This window comes from Oncorhynchus gorbuscha, linkage group LG01 (assembly GCF_021184085.1).
Source record: "Oncorhynchus gorbuscha isolate QuinsamMale2020 ecotype Even-year linkage group LG01, OgorEven_v1.0, whole genome shotgun sequence".
NCBI classification, from domain to species: domain Eukaryota; kingdom Metazoa; phylum Chordata; class Actinopteri; order Salmoniformes; family Salmonidae; genus Oncorhynchus; species Oncorhynchus gorbuscha.
In genome coordinates, this window is record NC_060173.1 from 119,247,642 (window position 1) to 119,270,123 (window position 22,482).

A 22,482-nucleotide genomic window follows, 5' to 3' on the forward strand; every position below is an offset into this window, starting at 1 on the left:
CCTGGTAGTGCACTAGCCTGTAGTGGGCCCTGGTAGTGCAGTAGCCTGTAGGGGGCCCTGGTAGTGCACTAGCCTGTAGTGGCCCTGGTAGTGCAGTAGCCTGTAGCGGGCCCTGGTAGTGCACTAGCCTGTAGGGGGCCCTGGTAGTGCAGTAGCCTGTAGGGGGCCCTGGTAGTGCAGTAGCCTGTGGTTTAACGTTGGTTTTGTAAAGCACAGGTTAGTAAATGTACAAATGTCTGGCGTAACGTGCAAACAAAAATAAATGCTTTAAGTCTTTCTGGATGAAAGGAGAAAAGTCACGTTGCCGCTGTGTAAAGCTGCCGCCAGACCTTTCGCCCCCACCTGGCCTGCGCCATACAGTTACACCCACCGTCTCAGCAGGGTGGATAGAGGAGGCTGAAGTGAGCACCCCTCACCTTTAATGTGTGTCTATCCATTAGTCCTGGGGCCCTTCACTACCCCGCTCTCCCTCCCTCCATACACCCTTCATCCTCAACTACCCTGGCTGTGTCCCAAAATGGCGACCTAGTCCCTCGATAATGCACTACTTTAGACAGGCAGACAACATGAGACCGAGTTGGGAAGTCAACCAGCAACATGTACTGTCCCAGGACCATTCTTCAAAAAAGTGGCTACTTTGAAGAATCTCAAATATAAAGTATATTTACATTTGTTTAAGTACTTTTTTGTTTGTTGCTACAACACGATTCCAGATGTGTTATTTCATAGTTTTGATGTCATCACTATTATTCTACAATGTAGAAAAACCCTGGAATGAGTTGTTGTGTTCAAACTCAAACGATACGATATGTTGACTTACTGTTTGGGTGAAACATGTCACAGGTGAAACTCATTTTAGGAGGGCTGAGGGGGTAGTCTGACGGGAAGGAGAGGAGGGCTGGAAATACTCCGCCCTCAAAACACGTGTCCTCTGGACCCCTGGTTAGAAAACACACGGGACGCAGGGTTAGTTAGGCCTGGAGAAGTGACGCCGTGATAAATCATTCACAGCTCAATGGGTGATACATTCTGCATCTGCACGTTTTTCCTCATATAGATTAGAAATGGAAAGCATTTTTCTATGGACCTGGGTCAGATGTCAAAGGTCATGGTAAGAAAAAAAAAAGAAAAAAAAGCTGACACCAGCTTCATGTTGAACCACTATCCGGCAGACCAAACCCTCCCCAAACACTCAACACCCTAAAACATACTAGGTGCAGCTGTGTTCTCTAGAGGGGAGGTGCAGCTGTGTTCTCTAAGGGGGAGGTGCAGCTGTGTTCTCTAAGGGGGAGGTGCTGCTCTGTTCTCCAAGGGGGAGGTGCTGCTCTGTTCTCTAGAGGGGAGGTGCTGCTCTGTTCTCCAAGGGGAGGTGCTGCTCTGTTCTCCAAGGGGGAGGTGCTGCTCTGTTCTCCAAGGGGGAGGTGCTGCTCTGTTCTCTAGAGGGGAGGTGCTGCTCTGTTCTCCAAGGGGGAGGTGCTGCTCTGTTCTCTAGAGGGGAGGTGCTGCTCTGTTCTCCAAGGGGGAGGTGCTGCTCTGTTCTCTAAGGGAGAGGTGCTGCTCTGTTCTCCAAGGGGGAGGTGCTGCTCTGTTCTCCAAGGGGGAGGTGCTGCTCTGTTCTCCAAGGGGGAGGTGCTGCTCTGTTCTCCAAGGGGGAGGTGCTGCTGATGTAAGGCTCTGTGGACAGCCAGTGGCTGTGTACCAAATGTAAATGTTCCCATAAGGCTGTGCATTCGTTAGACTGCTGTATTACATGCTGGGGCAGGCAGGTTATTCAGGGGAGGATTAGGTAGAGATGCATGCTAATTGTAAGGATCAAAACACTTCATAGACCCTCCTTGACAATTCATTTTCAATAGGTTTAAAAGCATGGCTACTGGCCAGACAATGAAACGGGAGGGACAGTAAAACTGGAGGGACAGCATAACGGGGGGACAGTAAAACTGGAGGGACAGCATAAAAGGGGAGGGACAGCATAATGGAGGGACAGCATAAAAGGGGAGGGACAGCATAATGGAGGGACAGCATAATGGAGGGACAGCATAATGGGAGGACAGTAAAACTAGAGGGACAGCATAATGGGGGGGACAGTAAAACTAGAGGGACAGCATAATGGGGGACAGTAAAACAAGAGGGACAGCATAATGGGGGGGGGCAGTAAAACTAGAGGGACAGCATAATGGGAGGACAGTAAAACTAGAGGGACAGCATAATGGGGGGACAGTAAAACTAGAGGGACAGCATAATGGAGGGACAGCATAATGGAGTGACAGCAAAACTAGAGGGACAGTAAAACTAGAGGGACAGCATAATGGAGGGACAGCATAATGGAGGGACAGTAAAACTAGAGGGACAGTAAAACTAGAGGGACAGCATAATGGAGGGACAGCAAAACTAGAGGGACAGCATAATGGAGGGACAGCATAATGGAGGGACAGCATAATGGAGGGACAGCATAATGGAGGGACAGTAAAACTAGAGGGACAGCATAATGGGGGGACAGTAAAACTAGAGGGACAGTAAAACTAGAGGGACAGTAAAACTAGAGGGACAGTAAAACTAGAGGGACAGCATAATGGAGGGACAGTAAAACTAGAGGGACAGCATAATGGAGGGACAGCATAATGGGGGACAGTAAAACTAGAGGGACAGCATAATGGGGGACAGTAAAACTAGAGGGACAGCATAATGGGGGACAGTAAAACTAGAGGGACAGCATAATGGGGGACAGTAAAACTAGAGGGACAGCATAATGGGGGGACAGCATAATGGGGGACAGTAAAACTAGAGGGACAGTAAAACTAGAGGGACAGCATAATGGAGGGACAGCATAATGGAGGGACAGTAAAACTAGAGGGACAGCATAACTGGGGGACAGTAAAACTAGAGGGACATCATAATGGGGGACAGTAAAACTAGAGGGACAGCATAATGGGGGACAGTAAAACTAGAGGGACAGCATAATGGGGGGACAGTAAAACTAGAGGGACAGTAAAACTAGAGGGACAGCATAATGGGGGGACAGTAAAACTAGAGGGACAGCATAATGGGGGGACAGCATAATGGAGGGACAGCATAACGGGGGGACAGTAAAACTAGAGGGACAGTAAAACTAGAGGGACAGCATAATGGAGGGACAGCATAATGGAGGGACAGCATAATGGAGGGACAGCATAATGGAGGGACAGCATAATGGAGGGACAGTAAAACTAGAGGGACAGCATAATGGGGGGACAGTAAAACTAGAGGGACATCATAATGGGGGGGACAGTAAAACTAGAGGGACAGCATAATGGGGGGACAGTAAAACTAGAGGGACATCATAATGGGGGGACAGTAAAACTAGAGGGACAGCATAATGGGGGGACAGTAAAACTAGAGGGACAGTAAAACTAGAGGGACAGCATAATGGGGGGACAGTAAAACTAGAGGGACAGCATAACGGGGGGACAGTAAAACCAGAGGGACAGTAAAACTAGAGGGACAGCATAACGGGGGGACAGTAAAACCAGAGGGACATCATAATGGGGGGACAGTAAAACTAGAGGGACAGCATAATGGGGGGACAGTAAAACTAGAGGGACAGCATAATGGAGGGACAGAAAAACAAAAAGACTCCCAGTTGTAATCACTTAGAGACTTACCCAAGAAGACTCCCAACTGTAATGACTCTTAGAGCCTCCTAGAGACTTACCCAAGAAGACTCCCAGCTGTAATCACTCAGTGACTTACCCAAGAAGACCCCCAGCTGTAATCACTTAGAGACTTACCCAAGAAGACCCCCAGCTGTAATCACTCAGAGACTTACCCAAGAAGACCCCCAGCTGTAATCACTTAGAGACTTACCCAAGAAGACCCCCAGCTGTAATCACTTAGAGACTTACCCAAGAAGACCCCCAGCTGTAATCACTCAGAGACTTACCCAAGAAGACTCCCAGCTGTAATCACTCAGAGACTTACCCAAGAAGACTCTTCAATACTCTTAGTTGTTGTGGAAATGAACCCCAATATGCGGTTTACTTTCTGAATCTACATCACCGATGTACCGACTACCTTTAACAGGCAAATCGTTGGGGGGGGTTTAAGGCCTGCCAATCAAACATTAATCATCGACTTCACAGCCAATCAGCTGTCCTAATCTAATTTCCTTAAGAGTTAAAACCCGGCCTGACACGGCAACATCCTTGTTTTGATTGGCCGAGTTAGAAGCACTTAAACAAATCCTTATCTGATCACCCACCAGATCAGCTGATCGACAGTCAGGTTCCGATCATATCTATTCTGTTAGTTTCACTCCTTGTTCCTAATAGCCTGAGTGCCCGTCTGTTTGTGCCATCATACCACCAACTGCTTGTCACACACTGTCATGCCAAACATCAGAGCACAAACATATATCTGGGTTCAGGCTACTTCATTTGCTGAACTAAATATCTTACTGATAGGACTTAAAAAGGCCAAACTGAGGAGGGCCTTAAAAATTGTCAAAGGCCCCAGCCATAGACTGTTCTACTACTACTACTACTACCGCATGGCAAGCGGTACCGGAGTGCCAAGTCTAGGACAAAAAGGCGTCTCAACAGTTTTTACCCCCAAGCCATAAGACTCAAGAACAGGTAACCAAATGACACTATTGTTAAGTGACTGTCCCACTGGATGTCATAAGGTGAATGCACCAATTTGTAAGTCGCTCTGGATAAGAGCGTCTGCTAAATGACTTAAATGTAATGTAAATGACTACCCAGACTATCTGCATTGTGTTGATGAAGGGAGGGTGGGTTTAGAGTCATTATATTGTGTGGATGAAGGGAGGGTGGGTTTAGAGTCATTATATTGTGTTGATGAAGGGAGGGTGGGTTTAGAGTCATTATATTGTGTGGATGAAGGGAGGGTGGGTTTGGCTACATTTAATGCTCCTAAGCTTTAAGACCTAACTTTACGCAAACCAAATAGTCTACAATCACTTTCGGGAACGGGCAGAAACAGTTCATGTCGATCCACTGAGCCAGAGATGAATTCAATAAGAGAAAAGCTGTGAAATGGAGAGTTGAAAATAAAGACAAGGGAGAGACAGAAAAGTAACGTTTTGGAAAGATTTAGTGTAGTTAGAGGATGACAGCAGTGTAGTTAGAGGATGACAGCAGTGTAGTTAGAGGATGACAGCAGTGTAGTTAGAGGATGACAGCAGTGCTGGCTATGTTATGTGGTGTAGTGGTTAGAGGATGACAGCAGTGCTGGCTATGTTATGTGGTGTAGTAGTTAGAGGATGACAGCAGTGCTGGCTATGTTATGTGGTGTAGTAGTTAGAGGATGACAGCAGTGTAGTTAGAGGATGACAGCAGTGCTGGCTATGTTATGTGGTGTAGTAGTTAGAGGATGATCGCAGTGCTGGCTATGTTATGTGGTGTAGTAGTTAGAGGATGACAGCAGTGCTGGCTATGTTATGTTGTGTAGTAGTTAGAGGATGATAGCAGTGTAGTTAGAGGATGACAGCAGTGCTGGCTATGTTATGTGGTGTAATAGTTAGAGGATGACAGCAGTGCTGGCCATGTTATGTGGTGTAGTAGTTAGAGGATGACAGCAGTGTAGTTAGAGGATGACAGCAGTGCTGGCTATGTTATGTGGTGTAGTGGTTAGAGGATGACAGCAGTGCTGGCTATGTTATGTGGTGTAGTGGTTAGAGGATGACAGCAGTGCTGGCTATGTTATGTGGTGTAGTAGTTAGAGGATGATCGCAGTGCTGGCTATGTTATGTGGTGTAGTAGTTAGAGGATGATAGCAGTGTAGTTAGAGGATGACAGCAGTGCTGGCTATGTTATGTGGTGTAATAGTTAGAGGATGACAGCAGTGCTGGCTATGTTATGTGGTGTAGTAGTTAGAGGATGATAGCAGTGCTGGCTATGTTATGTTGTGTAGTAGTTAGAGGATGATAGCAGTGTAGTTAGAGGATGACAGCAGTGCTGGCTATGTTATGTGGTGTAATAGTTAGAGGATGACAGCAGTGCTGGCTATGTTATGTGGTGTAGTAGTTAGAGGATGACAGCAGTGTAGTTAGAGGATGACAGCAGTGCTGGCTATGTTATGTGGTGTAGTGGTTAGAGGATGACAGCAGTGCTGGCTATGTTATGTGGTGTAGTGGTTAGAGGATGACAGCAGTGCTGGCTATGTTATGTTGTGTAGTAGTTAGAGGATGATAGCAGTGTAGTTAGAGGATGACAGCAGTGCTGGCTATGTTATGTGGTGTAATAGTTAGAGGATGACAGCAGTGCTGGCTATGTTATGTGGTGTAGTAGTTAGAGGATGATAGCAGTGCTGGCTATGTTATGTTGTGTAGTAGTTAGAGGATGATAGCAGTGTAGTTAGAGGATGACAGCAGTGCTGGCTATGTTATGTGGTGTAATAGTTAGAGGATGACAGCAGTGCTGGCTATGTTATGTGGTGTAGTGGTTAGAGGATGACAGCAGTGCTGGCTATGTTATGTGGTGTAGTAGTTAGAGGATGATCGCAGTGCTGGCTATGTTATGTGGTGTAGTAGTTAGAGGATGATAGCAGTGCTGGCTATGTTATGTTGTGTAGTAGTTAGAGGATGATAGCAGTGTAGTTAGAGGATGACAGCAGTGCTGGCTATGTTATGTGGTGTAGTAATTAGAGGATGATAGCAGTGTAGTTAGAGGATGACAGCAGTGTAGTTAGAGGATGACAGCAGTGCTGGCTATGTTATGTTGTGTAGTAGTTAGAGGATGATAGCAGTGTAGTTAGAGGATGACAGCAGTGCTGGCTGTGTTATGTGGTGATGATGTGAGGAGCTATACAAATTAGACAGTCACAAGACGGGGACTGCAGATAGACCTATGGCACGTCAAGGGAACTACTGTTTAGATGGGTTGAATGAAAACTGAAATCTGGACACTGTGTATAACCTCTCACATTTTAATATTAACTCCTGCAGAATTGAGTATTTCTTGCATTAAAATGATACACCAAATGTACATTTTGACTTGGGAATAGGAGTGGCGAAATATGATTTATTTCTTTCAGCATCTTGAGAGGATGTGAATGTGCAGTTAGCACCTCTACAGACGGTCCCTGTCTTTATCAGTATCATAACAGCTGATGGTATTTCAACCAGAGTTAGGGACCGTCTGTAAAGGTGTTGTCTTTATCAGCATCATAACAGCTGATGGTATTTCAACCAGAGTTAGAGACCGTCTGTAAAGGTGTTGTATTTATCAGCATCATAACAGCTGATGGTATTTCAACCAGAGTTAGGGACCGTCTATAAAGGTGTTGTCTTTATCAGCATCATAACAGCTGATGGTATTTCAACCAGAGTTAGGGACCGTCTGTAAAGGTGTTGTATTTATCAGCATCATAACAGCTGATGGTATTTCAACCAGAGTTAGGGACCGTCTGTAAAGGTGTTGTATTTATCAGCATCATAACAGCTGATGGTATTTCAACCAGAGTTAGAGACCGTCTGTAAAGGTGTTGTCTTTATCAGCATCATAACAGCTGATGGTATTTCAACCAGAGTTAGAGACCGTCTATAAAGGTGTTGTCTTTATCAGCATCATAACAGCTGATGGTATTTCAACCAGAGTTAGGGACCGTCTATAAAGGTGTTGTCTTTATCAGCATCATAACAGCTGATGGTATTTCAACCAGAGTTAGGGACCGTCTGTAAAGGTGTTGTCTTTATCAGCATCATAACAGCTGATGGTATTTCAACAAGAGTTAGGGACCGTCTATAAAGGTGTTGTCTTTATCAGCATCATAACAGCTGATGGTATTTCAACCAGAGTTAGGGACCGTCTGTAAAGGTGTTGTATTTATCAGCATCATAACAGCTGATGGTATTTCAACCAGAGTTAGAGACCGTCTGTAAAGGTGTTGTCTTTATCAGCATCATAACAGCTGATGGTATTTCAACCAGAGTTAGAGACCGTCTATAAAGGTGTTGTCTTTATCAGCATCATAACAGCTGATGGTATTTCAACCAGAGTTAGGGACCGTCTGTAAAGGTGTTGTCTTTATCAGCATCATAACAGCTGATGGTATTTCAACCAGAGTTAGGGACCGTCTGTAAAGGTGTTGTATTTATCAGCATCATAACAGCTGATGGTATTTCAACCAGAGTTAGGGACCGTCTGTAAAGGTGTTGTATTTATCAGCATCATAACAGCTGATGGTATTTCAACCAGAGTTAGGGACCGTCTGTAAAGGTGTTGTCTTTATCAGCATCATAACAGCTGATGGTATTTCAACCAGAGTTAGGGACCGTCTGTAAAGGTGTTGTCTTTATCAGCATCATAACAGCTGATGGTATTTCAACCAGAGTTAGGGACCGTCTGTAAAGGTGTTGTCTTTATCAGCATCATAACAGCTGATGGTATTTCAACCAGAGTTAGGGACCGTCTGTAAAGGTGTTGTCTTTATCAGCATCATAACAGCTGATGGTATTTCAACCAGAGTTAGGGACCGTCTGTAAAGGTGTTGTCTTTATCAGCATCATAACAGCTGATAGTATTTCAACCAGAGTTAGGGACCGTCTGTAAAGGTGTTGTCTTTATCAGCATCATAACAGCTGATGGTATTTCAACCATAAAATATGGATCCAAGATGAACTGAAATCTTATAAAAACATTGGGTCATTTTTCACAGCTTTCTATTTCCTTACAACCGGTCAAACTGATTTGGCACCCCCATTTGTTTACATATTTTTCTGCATTTTCTAACCGGTCCCTAAACGTGTTTGTTCCGCGAAAGAAGCAGAAATGACAGATTTACTGATGCCAACTTGATTGAGGCATTAAGTCATTTATGACATCATTCTGTTGAATAAGAGTTTATTTAGTCTTCTAGGGCAACATATAATGACTGAAGAGAATCTGCATGCATCTAATTATAGACTAAACTGACTAAGAAATTGCCTACCAACATGTTGCCTACCAACATGTTGCCTACCAGCCTACCAACATGTTGAAAATAAGCAGAAATATATCATATTAATGCATCCCTGTCAAAAAATCATTCCATGTCTCTGACTGTAGCCTACAGCTCATTTTCTATATTAGTGGATTAGGGTTGGGTGCGGGCCCTGTTCACCGCTTCTGACCAGAACCCTACGGGCCCTGTTCACCGCTTCTGACCAGAACCCTACGGGCCCTGTTCACCGCGTCTGACCAGAACCCTACGGGCCCTGTTCACCGTTTCTGACCAGAACCCTACGGGCCCTGTAAAGGTGTTGTCTGACCAGAACCCTAACGGGCCCTGTTCATTTCTGACCAGAACCCTACGGGCCCTGTTCACTGATGGTATCTGACCAGAACCCTACGGGCCCTTTTCAGCATCTTAACAGCTGACCAGAACCCTAGGGACCCTATAAAGGTGTTCACAGCATCTTCTGACCAGAACCCTACGGGCCCTGTTCACCGCTTCTGACCAGAACCCTACGGGCCCTGTTCACCGCTTCTGACCAGAACCCTATGGACCCTGTGCATTTCTTCTGACCAGAACCCTACGGTCCCTGTTCATCGCTTCTGACCAGAACCCTACGGGCCCTGTGCATTTCTTCTGACCAGAACCCTACGGGCCCTGTGCATTTCTTCTGACCAGTACCCTACGGGCCCTGTGCATTTCTTCTGACCAGAACACCCACTATATAGGCCAGTGTCATTTGAGACACAGCTCCTCTGTTGAACCTCCTGACCTCAACTCTCAGGTACTAATACCCATAGCCTTAGTGGCCTGGGACTGCCAGAGGCCTGAGGCTGCCAGAGGCCTGGGACTGCCAGAGGCCTGGGACTGCCAGAGGCCTGGGACTGCCAGAGGCCTGGGACTGCCAGAGGCCTGGGACTGCCAGAGGCATGAGGCTGCCAGAGGCCTGGGACTGCCAGAGGCCTGGGACTGCCAGAGGCCTGGGACTGCCAGAGGCCTGAGACTGCCAGAGGCCTGAGACTGCCAGAGGCCTGAGACTGCCAGAGGCCTGGGACTGCCAGAGGCCTGAGACTGCCAGAGGCCTGAGACTGCCAGAGGCCTGAGACTGCCAGAGGCCTGAGACTGCCAGAGGCCTGATACTGCCAGAGTTCTGGGACTGCCAGAGGCCTGGGACTGCCAGAGGCCTGGGACTGCCAGAGGCCTGGAACTGCCAGAGGACTGGAACTGCCAGAGGCCTGGGACTGCCAGAGGCCTGGGACTGCCAGTGGCCTGGGACTGCCAGAGGCCTGAGACTGCCAGAGGCCTGGGACTGCCAGAGGCCTGGGACTGCCAGAGGCCTGGGACTGCCAGAGGCCTGGGACTGCCAGAGGCCTGAGACTGCCTGAGGCCTGCCAGAGGCCTGAGGCCTGCCAGAGGCCTGAGACTGCCAGAGGCCTGGGCCTGCCAGAGGCCTGGGCCTGCCAGAGGCCTGGAACTGCCAGAGGCCTGGGACTGCCAGAGGCCTGGAACTGCCAGAGGCCTGGGACTGCCAGAGGCCTGGAACTGCCAGAGGCCTGGGACTGCCAGAGGCCTGGGACTGCCAGAGGCCTGGGACTGCCAGAGGCCTGGGACTGACAGAGGCCTGAGACTGCCAGAGGCCTGGGACTGCCAGAGGCCTGGGACTGCGAGAGGCCTGGGACTGCCAGAGGCCTGGGCTCCAGAGACCTGAGATCCAGAGACTGCCAGAGGCCTGAGACTGCCAGAGGCCTGAGACTGCCAGAGGCCTGAGACTGCCAGAGGCCTGAGACTGCCAGAGGCCTGAGACTGCGAGAGGCCTGGGACTGCGAGAGGCCTGGGACTGCGAGAGGCCTGGGACTGCGAGAGGCCTGGGACTGCGAGAGGCCTGGGACTGCGAGAGGCCTGGGACTGCCAGAGGCCTGGGACTGCCAGAGGCCTGAGACTGCGAGAGGCCTGAGACTGCGAGAGGCCTGGGACTGCGAGAGGCCTGAGACTGCGAGAGGCCTGGGACTGCCAGAGGCCCGGGATGGCGAGAATGTTAAACAGCTGTTACTTACTACACACTGCTGTTAGTTCCTGGAGAACTGTGTATAGATGAGTAGATATCAGGAATCAAACAGTGAAGAATGCTCTCGGTTGGCATCTCATGCATGTCAGAGAGTTTCCCAGGGTATTGAGTAAGACAAATCAACATGTCAAACTGAGGCTCCCTGCTACAGTAGAACAGTCTCAAAACTATTTACATCGTTGTGTGTGTGTCCCCACCTGGACAGCAGGTCAAAGCCATTGGCCAAAGCCATTGGCCAAAGCCATTGGCCAAAGCCATTGGTCAAAGCCATTGGTCAAAGCCATTGGTCAAAGCCATTGGTCAAAGCCATTGGCCAAAGCCATTGGTGGTCAAAGCCATTGGTCAAAGCCATTGGTCAAAGCCATTGGTCAAAGCCATTGGTCAAAGCCATTGGTCAAAGCCATTGGTCAAAGCCATTGGTCAAAGCCATTGAAATAGGTGTATGTTATGTTACATCCATCCCAAGGTGTTTTCATCCTAGGAAATGATTCGCTGAATACGGAAGACAATCAATAACAGGATGAAACTAGAGAAAGGCTCCTAACAGTTCAATATCAGCGTTTTCAGTACCTTAACTTGAGAATATATAGACCCTAATATAAAAGACTATGAGACAAGCCTGGGCATCAGTCTGACCAATACCAGGATAGAGAAAGACCTCTACAGCCCACAACTCGACACTGAAATCTCTCTGCCATTTCTGTCATGGTCAGATGTGGATTACTGTTGTGACTAAGTTGCACAAGTATCAACATAACAATGCCTATACAAACATGTCCTAGATCCATTTTAAAATCAGTTAGTCAACCGTTTTAAGGCAGGATATTTTAATTTATTTTAAAGGCAGTTTTAAGGTTGGAAGGTGCGTCTCGTGCTCATTAATCAAATAGCCACCTTTCTGACATGGAATCCAACCTGCTGCGCGCGTGCGCCATCGTGCATAAATGTATTTTGTCCCCCCCACACCAAACGCAGGTTAAAATATCAAAACAAACTCTGAACCAATTATATTAATTTGCGAAAAGCATTAAACATTAATGGCTAATTTGTCCTAATTTGTCCTATTTAGCTAGCTTGCTGTTGCTAGCTAATTTGTCCTGGAATATAAACATTGAGTTGTTATTTTTCCTGAAATGCACAAGGTCCTCTACTCCGCCAATTAATCCACACATAAAACGGTCAAACGAATCATTTCTAGTCATCTCTCTTTCTTCCAGGCTTTTTCTTCTCTTGACTTTATATTGCGGTTGGCAATTTTCATAAATTAGGTGCATTACCGCCACCGACCTCTTTCGTCTTTCAGTCACCCACGTGGGTATAACCAATGAGGAGATGGCACGTGGGTACCTGCTTTCATAAACCAATGAGGAGATGGGAGAGGCAGGACTTTCAGCGCGATCTGCATCAGAAATATAACTGACTTCTATTTTAGCCCTTGGAGACGCAGATACTCGTTGGCGCGCGCGAGCAGTGTGGGTGCAATAATTGAATAATATAGATTTCTACATTTATTTTGCAAGTCAGCGTCACGGGATCAGAGCTGCAAACAGAGATATAGATGAAACCTGGGGAATCCCCACAGTATGAGCTCATAGACCCCTCCAATTCAATTCTGAAGTTCAAAACCAGTTCCAATGCCCCCCCCCCCCCACTAGTTGGACAGTTGGACATGGAAATATACAGAATTCATCAGGTTACCCACTAGTTGGACAGTTGGACATGGAAATACACAGAATTCATCAGGTTACCCACTAGTTGGACAGTTGGACATGGAAATATACAGAATTCATCAGGTTACCCACTAGTTAGACATGGAAATATACAGAATTTATCAGGTTACCCACTAGTTGGACATGGAAATATACAGAATTCATCAGGTTACCCACTAGTTGGACATGGAAATATACAGAATTCATCAGGTTACCCACTAGTTGGACAGTTGGACATGGAAATATACAGAATTCATCAGGTTACCCACTAGTTAGACATGGAAATATACAGAATTCATCAGGTTACCCACTAGTTGGACATGGAAATATACAGAATTCATCAGGTTACCCACTAGTTGGACAGTTGGACATGGAAATATACAGAATTCATCAGGTTACCCACTAGTTAGACATGGAAATATACAGAATTCATCAGGTTACCCACTAGTTAGACATGGAAATATACAGAATTCATCAGGTTACCCACTAGTTAGACATGGAAATATACAGAATTCATCAGGTTACCCACTAGTTAGACATGGAAATATACAGAATTCATCAGGTTACCCACTAGTTGGACATGGAAATATACAGAATTCATCAGGTTACCCACTAGTTAGACATGGAAATATACAGAATTCATCAGGTTACCCACTAGTTAGACATGGAAATATACAGAATTCATCAGGTTACCCACTAGTTGGACATGGAAATATACAGAATTCATCAGGTTACCCACTAGTTGGACATGGAAATATACAGAATTCATCAGGTTACCTGCTAGTTGGACATGGAAATATACAGAATTCATCAGGTTACCCACTAGTTGGACATGGAAATATACAGAATTCATCAGGTTACCAACCAGTTGTTATGTTCCTATAGCATAGTAGTAGTGAACATTTGTTTCATTGTTTAAATACTTACATAATTAAAGCCTCCCACTCAAAGAAGTTCTCTTCATTTGCAGGGCCTGTCAAGAGCATGGAAATGTGATGTCATGATACAAGTCTGACTGAGTTGTTTCTGTAGCTACTAGCTAGTTAGGCTACAGTCCATGACGCTACAGTAACACTACTGGTTTCTAGTCAAAACATCAACCAGAGATACACTACATGGTCAAAAGTATGTGGACACCACCTCACATTAGTGGACTCTGCTATTTCAACCACACCCGTTGCTGACAGGTGTATAAAATTGAGCACACGGCCATGCAATCTCCATAGACAAATATTGGCAATAGAATGGCCCGTACTGAATAGCTCAGTGAGTTTTAACGTGGCACTGTCATAGGATGCCACCTTTCTGTCAAGTCAGTTTGTCAACTTTCTGCCCTGCTAGAGCTGCCCCAGTCACCTGTAATGCCGTGCTAGAGCTGCCCTAGTCACCTGTAATGCCCTGCTAGAGCTGCCCCAGTCACCTGTAATGCCCTGCTAGAGCTGCCCCAGTCACCTGTTATGCCCTGCTAGAGCTGCCCCAGTCACCTGTTATGCCCTGCTAGAGCTGCCCCAGTCACCTGTAATGCCCTGCTAGAGCTGCCCCAGTCACCTGTAATGCCCTGCTAGAGCTGCCCCAGTCACCTGTAATGCCCTGCTAGAGCTGCCCCAGTCACCTGTAATGCCCTGCTAGAGCTGCCCCCAGTCACCTGTAATGCCCTGCTAGAGCTGCCCCAGTCATCTGTAATGCCCTGCTAGAGCTGTGGTCCTTCTGTAGCTCAGTTGGTAGAGCATGGCGCTTGTAACGCCAGGGTAGTGGGTTCGATTCCCGGGACCACCCATACGTAGAATGTATGCACACATGACTGTAAGTCGCTTTGGATAAAAGCGTCTGCTAAATGGCATATATATATACATAACATATATAGCTGCCCCCAGTCACCTGTAATGCCCTGCTAGAGCTGCCCCCAGTCACCTGTAATGCCCTGTTAGAGCTGCCCCCAGTCACCTGTAATGCCCTGCTACAGCTGCCCCCAGTCACCTGTAATGCCCTGCTAGAGCTGCCCCCAGTCACCTGTAATGCCCTGCTAGAGCTGCCCCCAGTCACCTGTAATGCCCTGCTAGAGCTGCCCCCAGTCACCTGTAATGCCCTGCTAGAGCTGCCCCCAGTCACCTGTAATGCCCTGCTAGAGCTGCCCCAGTCACCTGTAATGCCCTGCTAGAGCTGCCCCAGTCACCTGTAATGCCCTGCTAGAGCTGCCCCAGTCACCTGTAATGCCCTGCTAGAGCTGCCCCCAGTCACCTGTAATGCCCTGCTAGAGCTGCCCCCAGTCACCTGTAATGCCCTGCTAGAGCTGCCCCCAGTCACCTGTAATGCCCTGCTAGAGCTGCCCCAGTCACCTGTAATGCCCTGCTAGAGCTGCCCCAGTCACCTGTAATGCCCTGCTAGAGCTGCCCCAGTCACCTGTTATGCCCTGCTAGAGCTGCCCCAGTCACCTGTAATGCCCTGCTAGAGCTGCCCCCAGTCACCTGTAATGCCCTGCTAGACCTGCACTAGTCACCTGTAATGCCCTGCTAGAGCTGCCCCCAGTCACCTGTAATGCCCTGCTAGAGCTGCCCCCAGTCACCTGTAATGCCCTGCTAGAGCTGCACTAGTCACCTGTAATGCCCTGCTAGAGCTGCACTAGTCACCTGTAAGTGCTGTTATTGTGAAGTGGAAACGTGTAGGAGCAACAACAGCTGAGCCGTTTAGTGGTAGGCCACACAAGCTCACAGAACGGAACCGCTGAAGAGTGGAGCGCGTAAAAATTGTCTGTCCTTAGTTGCAACACTCACCACCGAGTTCCAAACTGCCTCTGGAAGCAAAGTCAACACAATAACTGTTTGTCGGGGGCTTCATGAAATGGGCTTCCAAGGACGAGCAGCCGTAAGATCACCATGCACAATGCCAAGCGTGTTGTAAAGCTCACCGCCATTGGAATCTAGAGCAGTGAAAACGCATTCTCTGAAGTGATGAATTACGCTTCACCATCTGACAGTCCGAGGGACGAATCTGGGTTTGGCGGATGCCAGGAGAACCTGCCCCAATGCATAGTGCCAACTGTAATGTTTGGTGGAGGAGGAATAATGGTCTGGGGCTGTTTCTCATGGTTTAATCTAGGCCCCTTAGTTCCAGTGAAGGGAAATCGTAACGCAACAATGACATTCTAGATGATTCTGTGCTTCCAACTTTGTGGCAACAGTTTGGGGAAGTCCCTTTCCTGTTTCAGCATGATTATGCCTCTGTGCACATAGCGAGGTCAATACAGAAATGGTTTGCGGAGATCGGTGTGGAAGAACATTGACTAGCCTGCACAGAGCAGGAATTGAATTGGAACGACGACTGCGAGTAATCGCCTAACATCAGTGTCCAACCTCACTAATGCTGATGTGGCTGAATGGAAGCAATGTTTGACGACCTCAACTGGGCTGACCAACCAGTGCTCCCGCACAGTGGCTAACCGGGCTAACTACATTGTGTCCCACAAACCCCTCTTTTACACTACTGCTACTCTCGGTTCATCATATATGCCTAGTCACTTTAACCATATCTAAAATGTACATACTACCTCAATCAGCCTGACTAACCAGTGTCTGTATGTAGCCTCTCTACTGTATACAGCCTCTACTGTATATAGCCTCTCTACTGTATATAGCCCCTCTACTGTATATAGCCCTCTACTGTATATAGCCCCTCTACTGTATATAGCCCCTCTACTGTATATAGCCCCTCTACTGTATATAGCCCCTCTACTGTATATAGCCCCTCTACTGTATATAGCCCCTCTACTGTATATAGCCCCTCTACTGTATATAGCCCCTCTACTGTATATAGCCCCTCTACTGTATACAGCCTCCTCTACTGTATAGAGCCCCTCTACTGTATATAGCCCTCTACTGTATACAGCCTCTCTACTGTATACAGCCTGTCTTTTTACTTCTTTACCTACCCATTACATTTACATTTACATTACATTTAAGTCATTTAGCAGACGCTCTTATCCAGAGCGACTTACAAATTGGTGCATTCACCTTATGACATCCAGTGGAACAGTCACTTTACAATAGTGCATCTAAATAGGATAGGATAGGTAATCCCTCTCACCCCCCCCCCTTTAAGATTTAGATGCACTATTGAGGTCTACTACACCTGTTGTATTCAGCATTTCACTGTGAGGTCTACTACACCTGTTGTATTCAGCATTTCACTGTGAGGTCTACTACACCTGTTGTATTCAGCATTTCACTGTGAGGTCTACTACACCTGTTGTATTCAGCATTTCACTGTGAGGTCTACTACACCTGTTGTATTCAGCATGTCACTGTGAGGTCTACTACACCTGTTGTATTCAGCATTTCACTGTGAGGTCTACTACACCTGTTGTATTCAGCATGTCACTGTGAGGTCTACTACACCTGTTGTTTTCGGCGCACGTGACAAATATAGTGGAAAGCCTTCCCAGAGGAGTGGAAGCTGTTATATCAGCAAAAAAGGAGAACCAACTCCATATTAATGCCCATGATTTTGGGAGATGTTCGACGAGCAGGTGTCCACATACTTTTGGCCATGTAGTGTACGTTAGCTAACTGGTAATAGGTTTCTATAATCTCTCACCTGCAACGATCCCCTCGGGTGGGTTTAGAGTCAGCTCTAGGATAGAGGCGAAAGCAGAAAGTACACATTACTGTCATGATGTAACGTTATTAAAGCGCTGGTCATTTGGACAAAGGCCACAGAGACTAGCTCCACATTTACACCCAGGAAGACAAGTAAAAAGGGTGACGTGGCAATCAGCTAATTCAAATGTAAAAGTCTTGAAAATTAGTCTACTGATTCTCCTGATAGTTTCACTTTAGTGGAAGGCAGGCTAACCGCCAGTTGCAAAACAACTCCATTTGGCTAACGATGCTAGCTAGCTAATGTTAATGACGCTAGCTAGTTAGCAGCCAGTTTATGAGTTAATGTGGATAGCTAGCTGTCAAATATACTGAAAACTCACGCTTATACTCAGCCATCAGTCTTTTTAACGCAGTACCAGCCATTTGTAAAGAATATAGACTCAAACTCAAAAATAAAAACAGAAAAAAAAACAATCACGCCTGTCTTTTGGTTGACAACGCAGCTGCTAACAGCTGATCAACTGCGCATGTCTACACTTCCGGTTTGTAGAAATAACAGCTCCCGAGATGCAACACCGCCACCTGTAGGAAGTAATCTCGGTTTGCTAAAAAAAACATCACTCGATATACTAGCTTGGATTACTATGTACTTTTTATTTGTAAAGAAGTGTTCCAACTACTTTTATATCTTATTCATATTTTTTTCAACTTCTTTGTTGGTTAGGCACTCGTAAGTAAGCATTTCACTTTAAGGTCTACTACACCTGTTGTATTCAGCATTTCACTTTAAGGTCTACTACACCTGTTGTATTCAGCATTTCACTGTAAGGTCTACTACACCTGTTGTATTCAGCATTTCACTTTAAGGTCTACTACACCTGTTGTATTCAGCATTTCACTTTAAGGTCTACTACACCTGTTGTATTCGGTGCATGTGACTAATACAATTTGATATTGCCTAGGAAGTTAGCAACAGTCTTTCAGCACTCCTCACAACACATGCAAAGAAAGGAAGCCGAGTACCAGGAAGCTGAATACCAAGTAGTCAAGTACCAATTTATATTCATTATATACAGTAGCAAAGGACAACAAATAATATACAAGTCACTTGAGAACCAGAAGGATCAGTGGACCTTGTTACCTACTCAAGCTTCACATCAACACTGCAGAATTTGAGTCTCAAAATGCCGGCGGAAGAGAAGTTCATGAAGTTTGCTTTTATAGCGAACAGTGAATAAGAACAAAAGAAAGTCAAAAAAAGGTTGAAGTCTGGGTTGATTCCCTTTTATTTTGTCATAAAATATCAGTGATGCAGTGGGATGGGTAAAATTCTGGAGAAATCCACCAAGTACGGCTAAACTACTCCCCGTCAGTCTGTAAGTACGGCTCAACTACTCCCCGTCAGTCTGTGGAGAGGGGGCTCAACTACTCCCCGTCCGTCTGTGTGGAGAGGGGGATAAACTACTCCCCGTCCGTCTGTGTGGAGAGGGGGATAAACTACTCCCCGTCCGTCTGTGTGGAGAGGGGGATAAACTACTCCCCGTCCGTCTGTGTGGAGAGGGGGATAAACTACTCCCCGTCCGTCTGTGTGGAGAGGGGCATAAACTACTCCCCGTCCGTCTGTGTGGAGAGGGGCATAAACTACTCCCCGTCCGTCTGTGTGGAGAGGGGCATAAACTACTCCCCGTCCGTCTGTGTGGAGAGGGGGATAAACTACTCCCCGTCCGTCTGTGTGGAGAGGGGGATAAAATACTCGCCGTCCGTCTGTGGAGAGGGGGATAAACTACTCGCCGTCCGTCTTTGTGGAGAGGGGGATAAACTACTCCCCGTCCGTCTTTGTGGAGAGGGGGATAAACTACTCCCCGTCCGTCTGTGTGGAGAGGGGCATAAACTACTCCCCGTCCGTCTGTGTGGAGAGGGGCATAAACTACTCCCCGTCCGTCTGTGTGGAGAGGGGGATAAATTACTCCCCGTCCGTCTGTGTGGAGAGGGGAATAAACTACTCCCCGTCCGTCTGTGTGGAGAGGGGGATAAACTACTCCCCGTCCGTCTGTGTGGAGAGGGGCATAAACTACTCCCCGTCCGTCTGTGTGGAGAGGGGGATAAACTACTCCCCGTCCGTCTGTGTGGAGAGGGGGATAAACTACTCCCCGTCCGTCTGTGTGGAGAGGGGGATAAACTACTCCCCGTCCGTCTGTGTGGAGAGGGGGATAAACTACTCGCCGTCCGTCTGTGTGGAGAGGGGGATAAACTACTCCCCGTCCGTCTGTAAGTACAGGGGGATAAACTACTCCCCGTCCGTCTGTGTGGAGAGGGGCATAAACTACTCCCCGTCCGACTGTGTGGAGAGGGGCATAAACTACTCCCCGTCCGTCTGTGTGGAGGGGGATAAACAGAAAGCCATCTGAAAAGGTAAGTTGAATCTTTTCTTCAAGTGACGTTAAAAATAGACATTAAAATTTTACCCTTTTCAATCATATCACCGAGACATTTCTATTCACAATTGTGTTCATTTAGCATTTGGTCTAGACACAGCCATGCACTATTCAATCGTATGGCCATACAGGGTGAAATGAGAAAATGTATCATTTGGCCCATATATTTGGCAAAAATGGAGAAAAAAAAAAGACAACAAAAATAATATACAAGTCACTAGAGAAACAGAAGGATCAGTGGACCTTGTGTTACCTCAACCTGTGGTAGATTGAGGTACATCCCGAATGGCATCCTATTCACTATATAGTGCACGACTTTCGGTCAAAAAGTAGTGCACTTTAAAGGGAATAGGGTGCCATTAGGGTCAGAATCTGAAGGACAGTTGGACCCCTGTGAAACAAATACATATTCTGAAACAGTTCTAGTTCATATAAACAAGAAATGGTTCGGTAGCATGAAATCCAGCTTGTGATCATGGCTACGTCCCAATTCACTACCCTGCACTCATTCACTCAACCTCATGCATTTAAATGGAATGGTGTGAGGAGTATGGTGGAACCTCCCTTTAGTCATGCTGCACCAATGAATGAAGGGGGATTGAGCGAGTGAGTAGAGAATGTGAATGTACCCCACTTAACAGTCCCGTCTTTCTTAACGCCATGGTTTTCCATTGTAAACAGATCCCTGCCTCCCCTCACAACATGTAGGGCTTGGGTGGGAAGCGGATCAATCAAACAAAAAATAGATTTATAACGCTAAATGATTATTGAAAATAAAAAATGTTTTGAGTGATGCTGCTCTTCAAGTGTATCCGTTCTCAGAGAGGAGGAGAGGGGTCCGTACACCTTTAAAAGGGGCCTCAGAGAGGGAGGGGCCTCAGAGAGGGAGGGGCCTCAGAGAGGGAGGGGCCTCAGAGAGGGAGGGGCCTCAGAGAGGGAGGGGCCTCAGAGAGGGAGGGGCCTCAGAGAGGGAGGGGCCTCAGAGAGGGAGGGGCCTCAGAGAGGGAGGGGCCTCAGAGAGGGAGGGGCCTCAGAGAGGGAGGGGCCTCAGAGAGGGAGGAGCCACCAGTCTGTTGTTGAAATACATCAATAGTATCCTCGTCTTCCATCTCAAGCTGTCAACACAAATAGAAGGTCATTAAGTCAAAAATAAGTATCTTGTCTTTGGTACATTCATTAGTAACTTAGTTCTTCTGAATCTATTATGAAGGACTTATGAAAATGAAACTGTCACCTACCTGTGCAGGTGTGTCAGTCTCGTTAATCGGCTGTCCGTCAAACCTAAACCTTATCTGTCTAATTGACAAACCCTGAAATAAAGAGGTTATAACATAAAAATAAAACATTGTCAGGCAAGTTGGTCAGGAGTTGCCCTGTTGTCCAATCAGTCTGAAAGCTTTACATTGTTTTAGGTGAGCAGAAGAGGAATGTAAAGCCTCACCTGTCTTTCACAGTACGCCTTCATCAGCTTGCTGAGCGGAGTGTGCCTTTTAATTTTGAACTGGACTACTGACCCATCTTGACCTGCAACCTTTAGGTTGATGTGATCGTTTTCAGTTTTCACTCCTTCCTGAAAGGGAAAGGATGCACTTCAGCGACCATAGTTAAACGCTACATAGCTTGGTCATATAACATAGTTCATGTCAAACATTAGGGACTGAGAAAACTTTTAGGATTGTTTAATTTAAGCAAAAGCATCTCAACACGCATTGTAACAGGTTAGCAAGCTAGTTAAGCCAATTGTCATTTGTGATAAATGATGGCTAGCGGTTGTTTGTGTTGTACTTTTATTTGACCAGGGAATATCATTGAGAGCATTATCTCTTTTGCAAAGGGAGCCCTGCGTCTAACAAGTTCAGGGCCGCATAGGAGCGAACATGAGTTCAGACTGGCGGTGCGCAATATGCGTGCCTGGCGTCAAACATGTGTTTGTGTTTACCTTTTTAAGTTAGCAATGTTAAGCATGCTATCCTAGGCAATACATTGAATGGAGGTGGCAGCTCCGGTGGGGTTCAGGCGAATCAAAAAGCCGCAAAGAGCAAACGTCGGGCCCTATTCCAATGCGCACAGAAAAGTCACAATGGCGCTGTTTCAATTCAACCATCACTTTACAATACATGAAGAGTAGATATGTATACTATAGAATAGACTACATCTGGGCATACATCTATCAGATAGTTGACTAGCTAGACATTTTTCTACACGCAAAACGTTGCGCGTCCAGCCATAAATCCGCAAATCAACGAACCTTTGTTTTCTCTTTTTTTACCCGCTCAAATGCGGAATCTGCCATGTAAAACACACAAACTCGACTGGAAAGAATGCAATGAAATATGGAAAATATTCAATCATAGAAACATAACATGGCTTACCTTTGGCTTTTCTTCAGACATTGTGTACCTAGTTATTGCTCAACGATGTACTAATTTACAGACAGATAAATATTTGCGCTTTTTCACTTCTCTCAGTCTTCTCCGTTTCGACCAGGAGCGCGCATAATGTTTTAAACTCTAATTGGCTCACGGGGATCACGTGTCTATATTTTCTAGGGACCGTGCACACATGAGCGCGCAAATCTGTTTTATACGCGCTCCCGAGAATTAGACAAGACCGAGACGACCCTTTTTTTAAACCCAATTTCGTGATATCCAATTTCGAGAATTGCTGCAACAAGATCTGTAAATACATTTATGAACTGTGTAAAGATTATAAAAATAAACAGCGCAATAAAATGATTATTTATAAAA

General features: G+C 46.5%; 2 protein-coding genes across 2 annotated transcripts in view; both read right to left on the minus strand.

The window, feature by feature from the left end:
• ube2g2 (ubiquitin-conjugating enzyme E2G 2 (UBC7 homolog, yeast)) overlaps positions 1 to 17,831 on the minus strand; it is a 29,753-nt gene extending 11,922 nt beyond the window's left edge. The window contains exons 1-4 of the mRNA XM_046349333.1: positions 17,681 to 17,831; positions 17,296 to 17,331; positions 13,633 to 13,678; positions 821 to 939 (exon numbers count right to left, since the gene is read on the minus strand). Coding sequence (XP_046205289.1) covers positions 821 to 939; positions 13,633 to 13,678; positions 17,296 to 17,331; positions 17,681 to 17,723 — 244 coding nt within the window. The 5' untranslated portion in view covers positions 17,724 to 17,831. The remainder of the gene's footprint in view (positions 1 to 820; positions 940 to 13,632; positions 13,679 to 17,295; positions 17,332 to 17,680) is intronic.
• A 2,305-nt stretch (positions 17,832 to 20,136) lies between these two features.
• On the minus strand, positions 20,137 to 22,240 carry sumo3b (small ubiquitin like modifier 3b). The gene is made up of 4 exons (XM_046349469.1): positions 22,108 to 22,240; positions 21,177 to 21,305; positions 20,974 to 21,045; positions 20,137 to 20,850 (listed from the first exon to the last, which is right to left on the minus strand). Exons 1-4 carry the CDS (start codon positions 22,126 to 22,128, stop codon positions 20,749 to 20,751), a joined length of 324 nt encoding a protein of 107 aa, XP_046205425.1. The 5' UTR covers positions 22,129 to 22,240; the 3' UTR covers positions 20,137 to 20,748.
• Between the last annotated feature and the right edge of the window lie 242 nt (positions 22,241 to 22,482).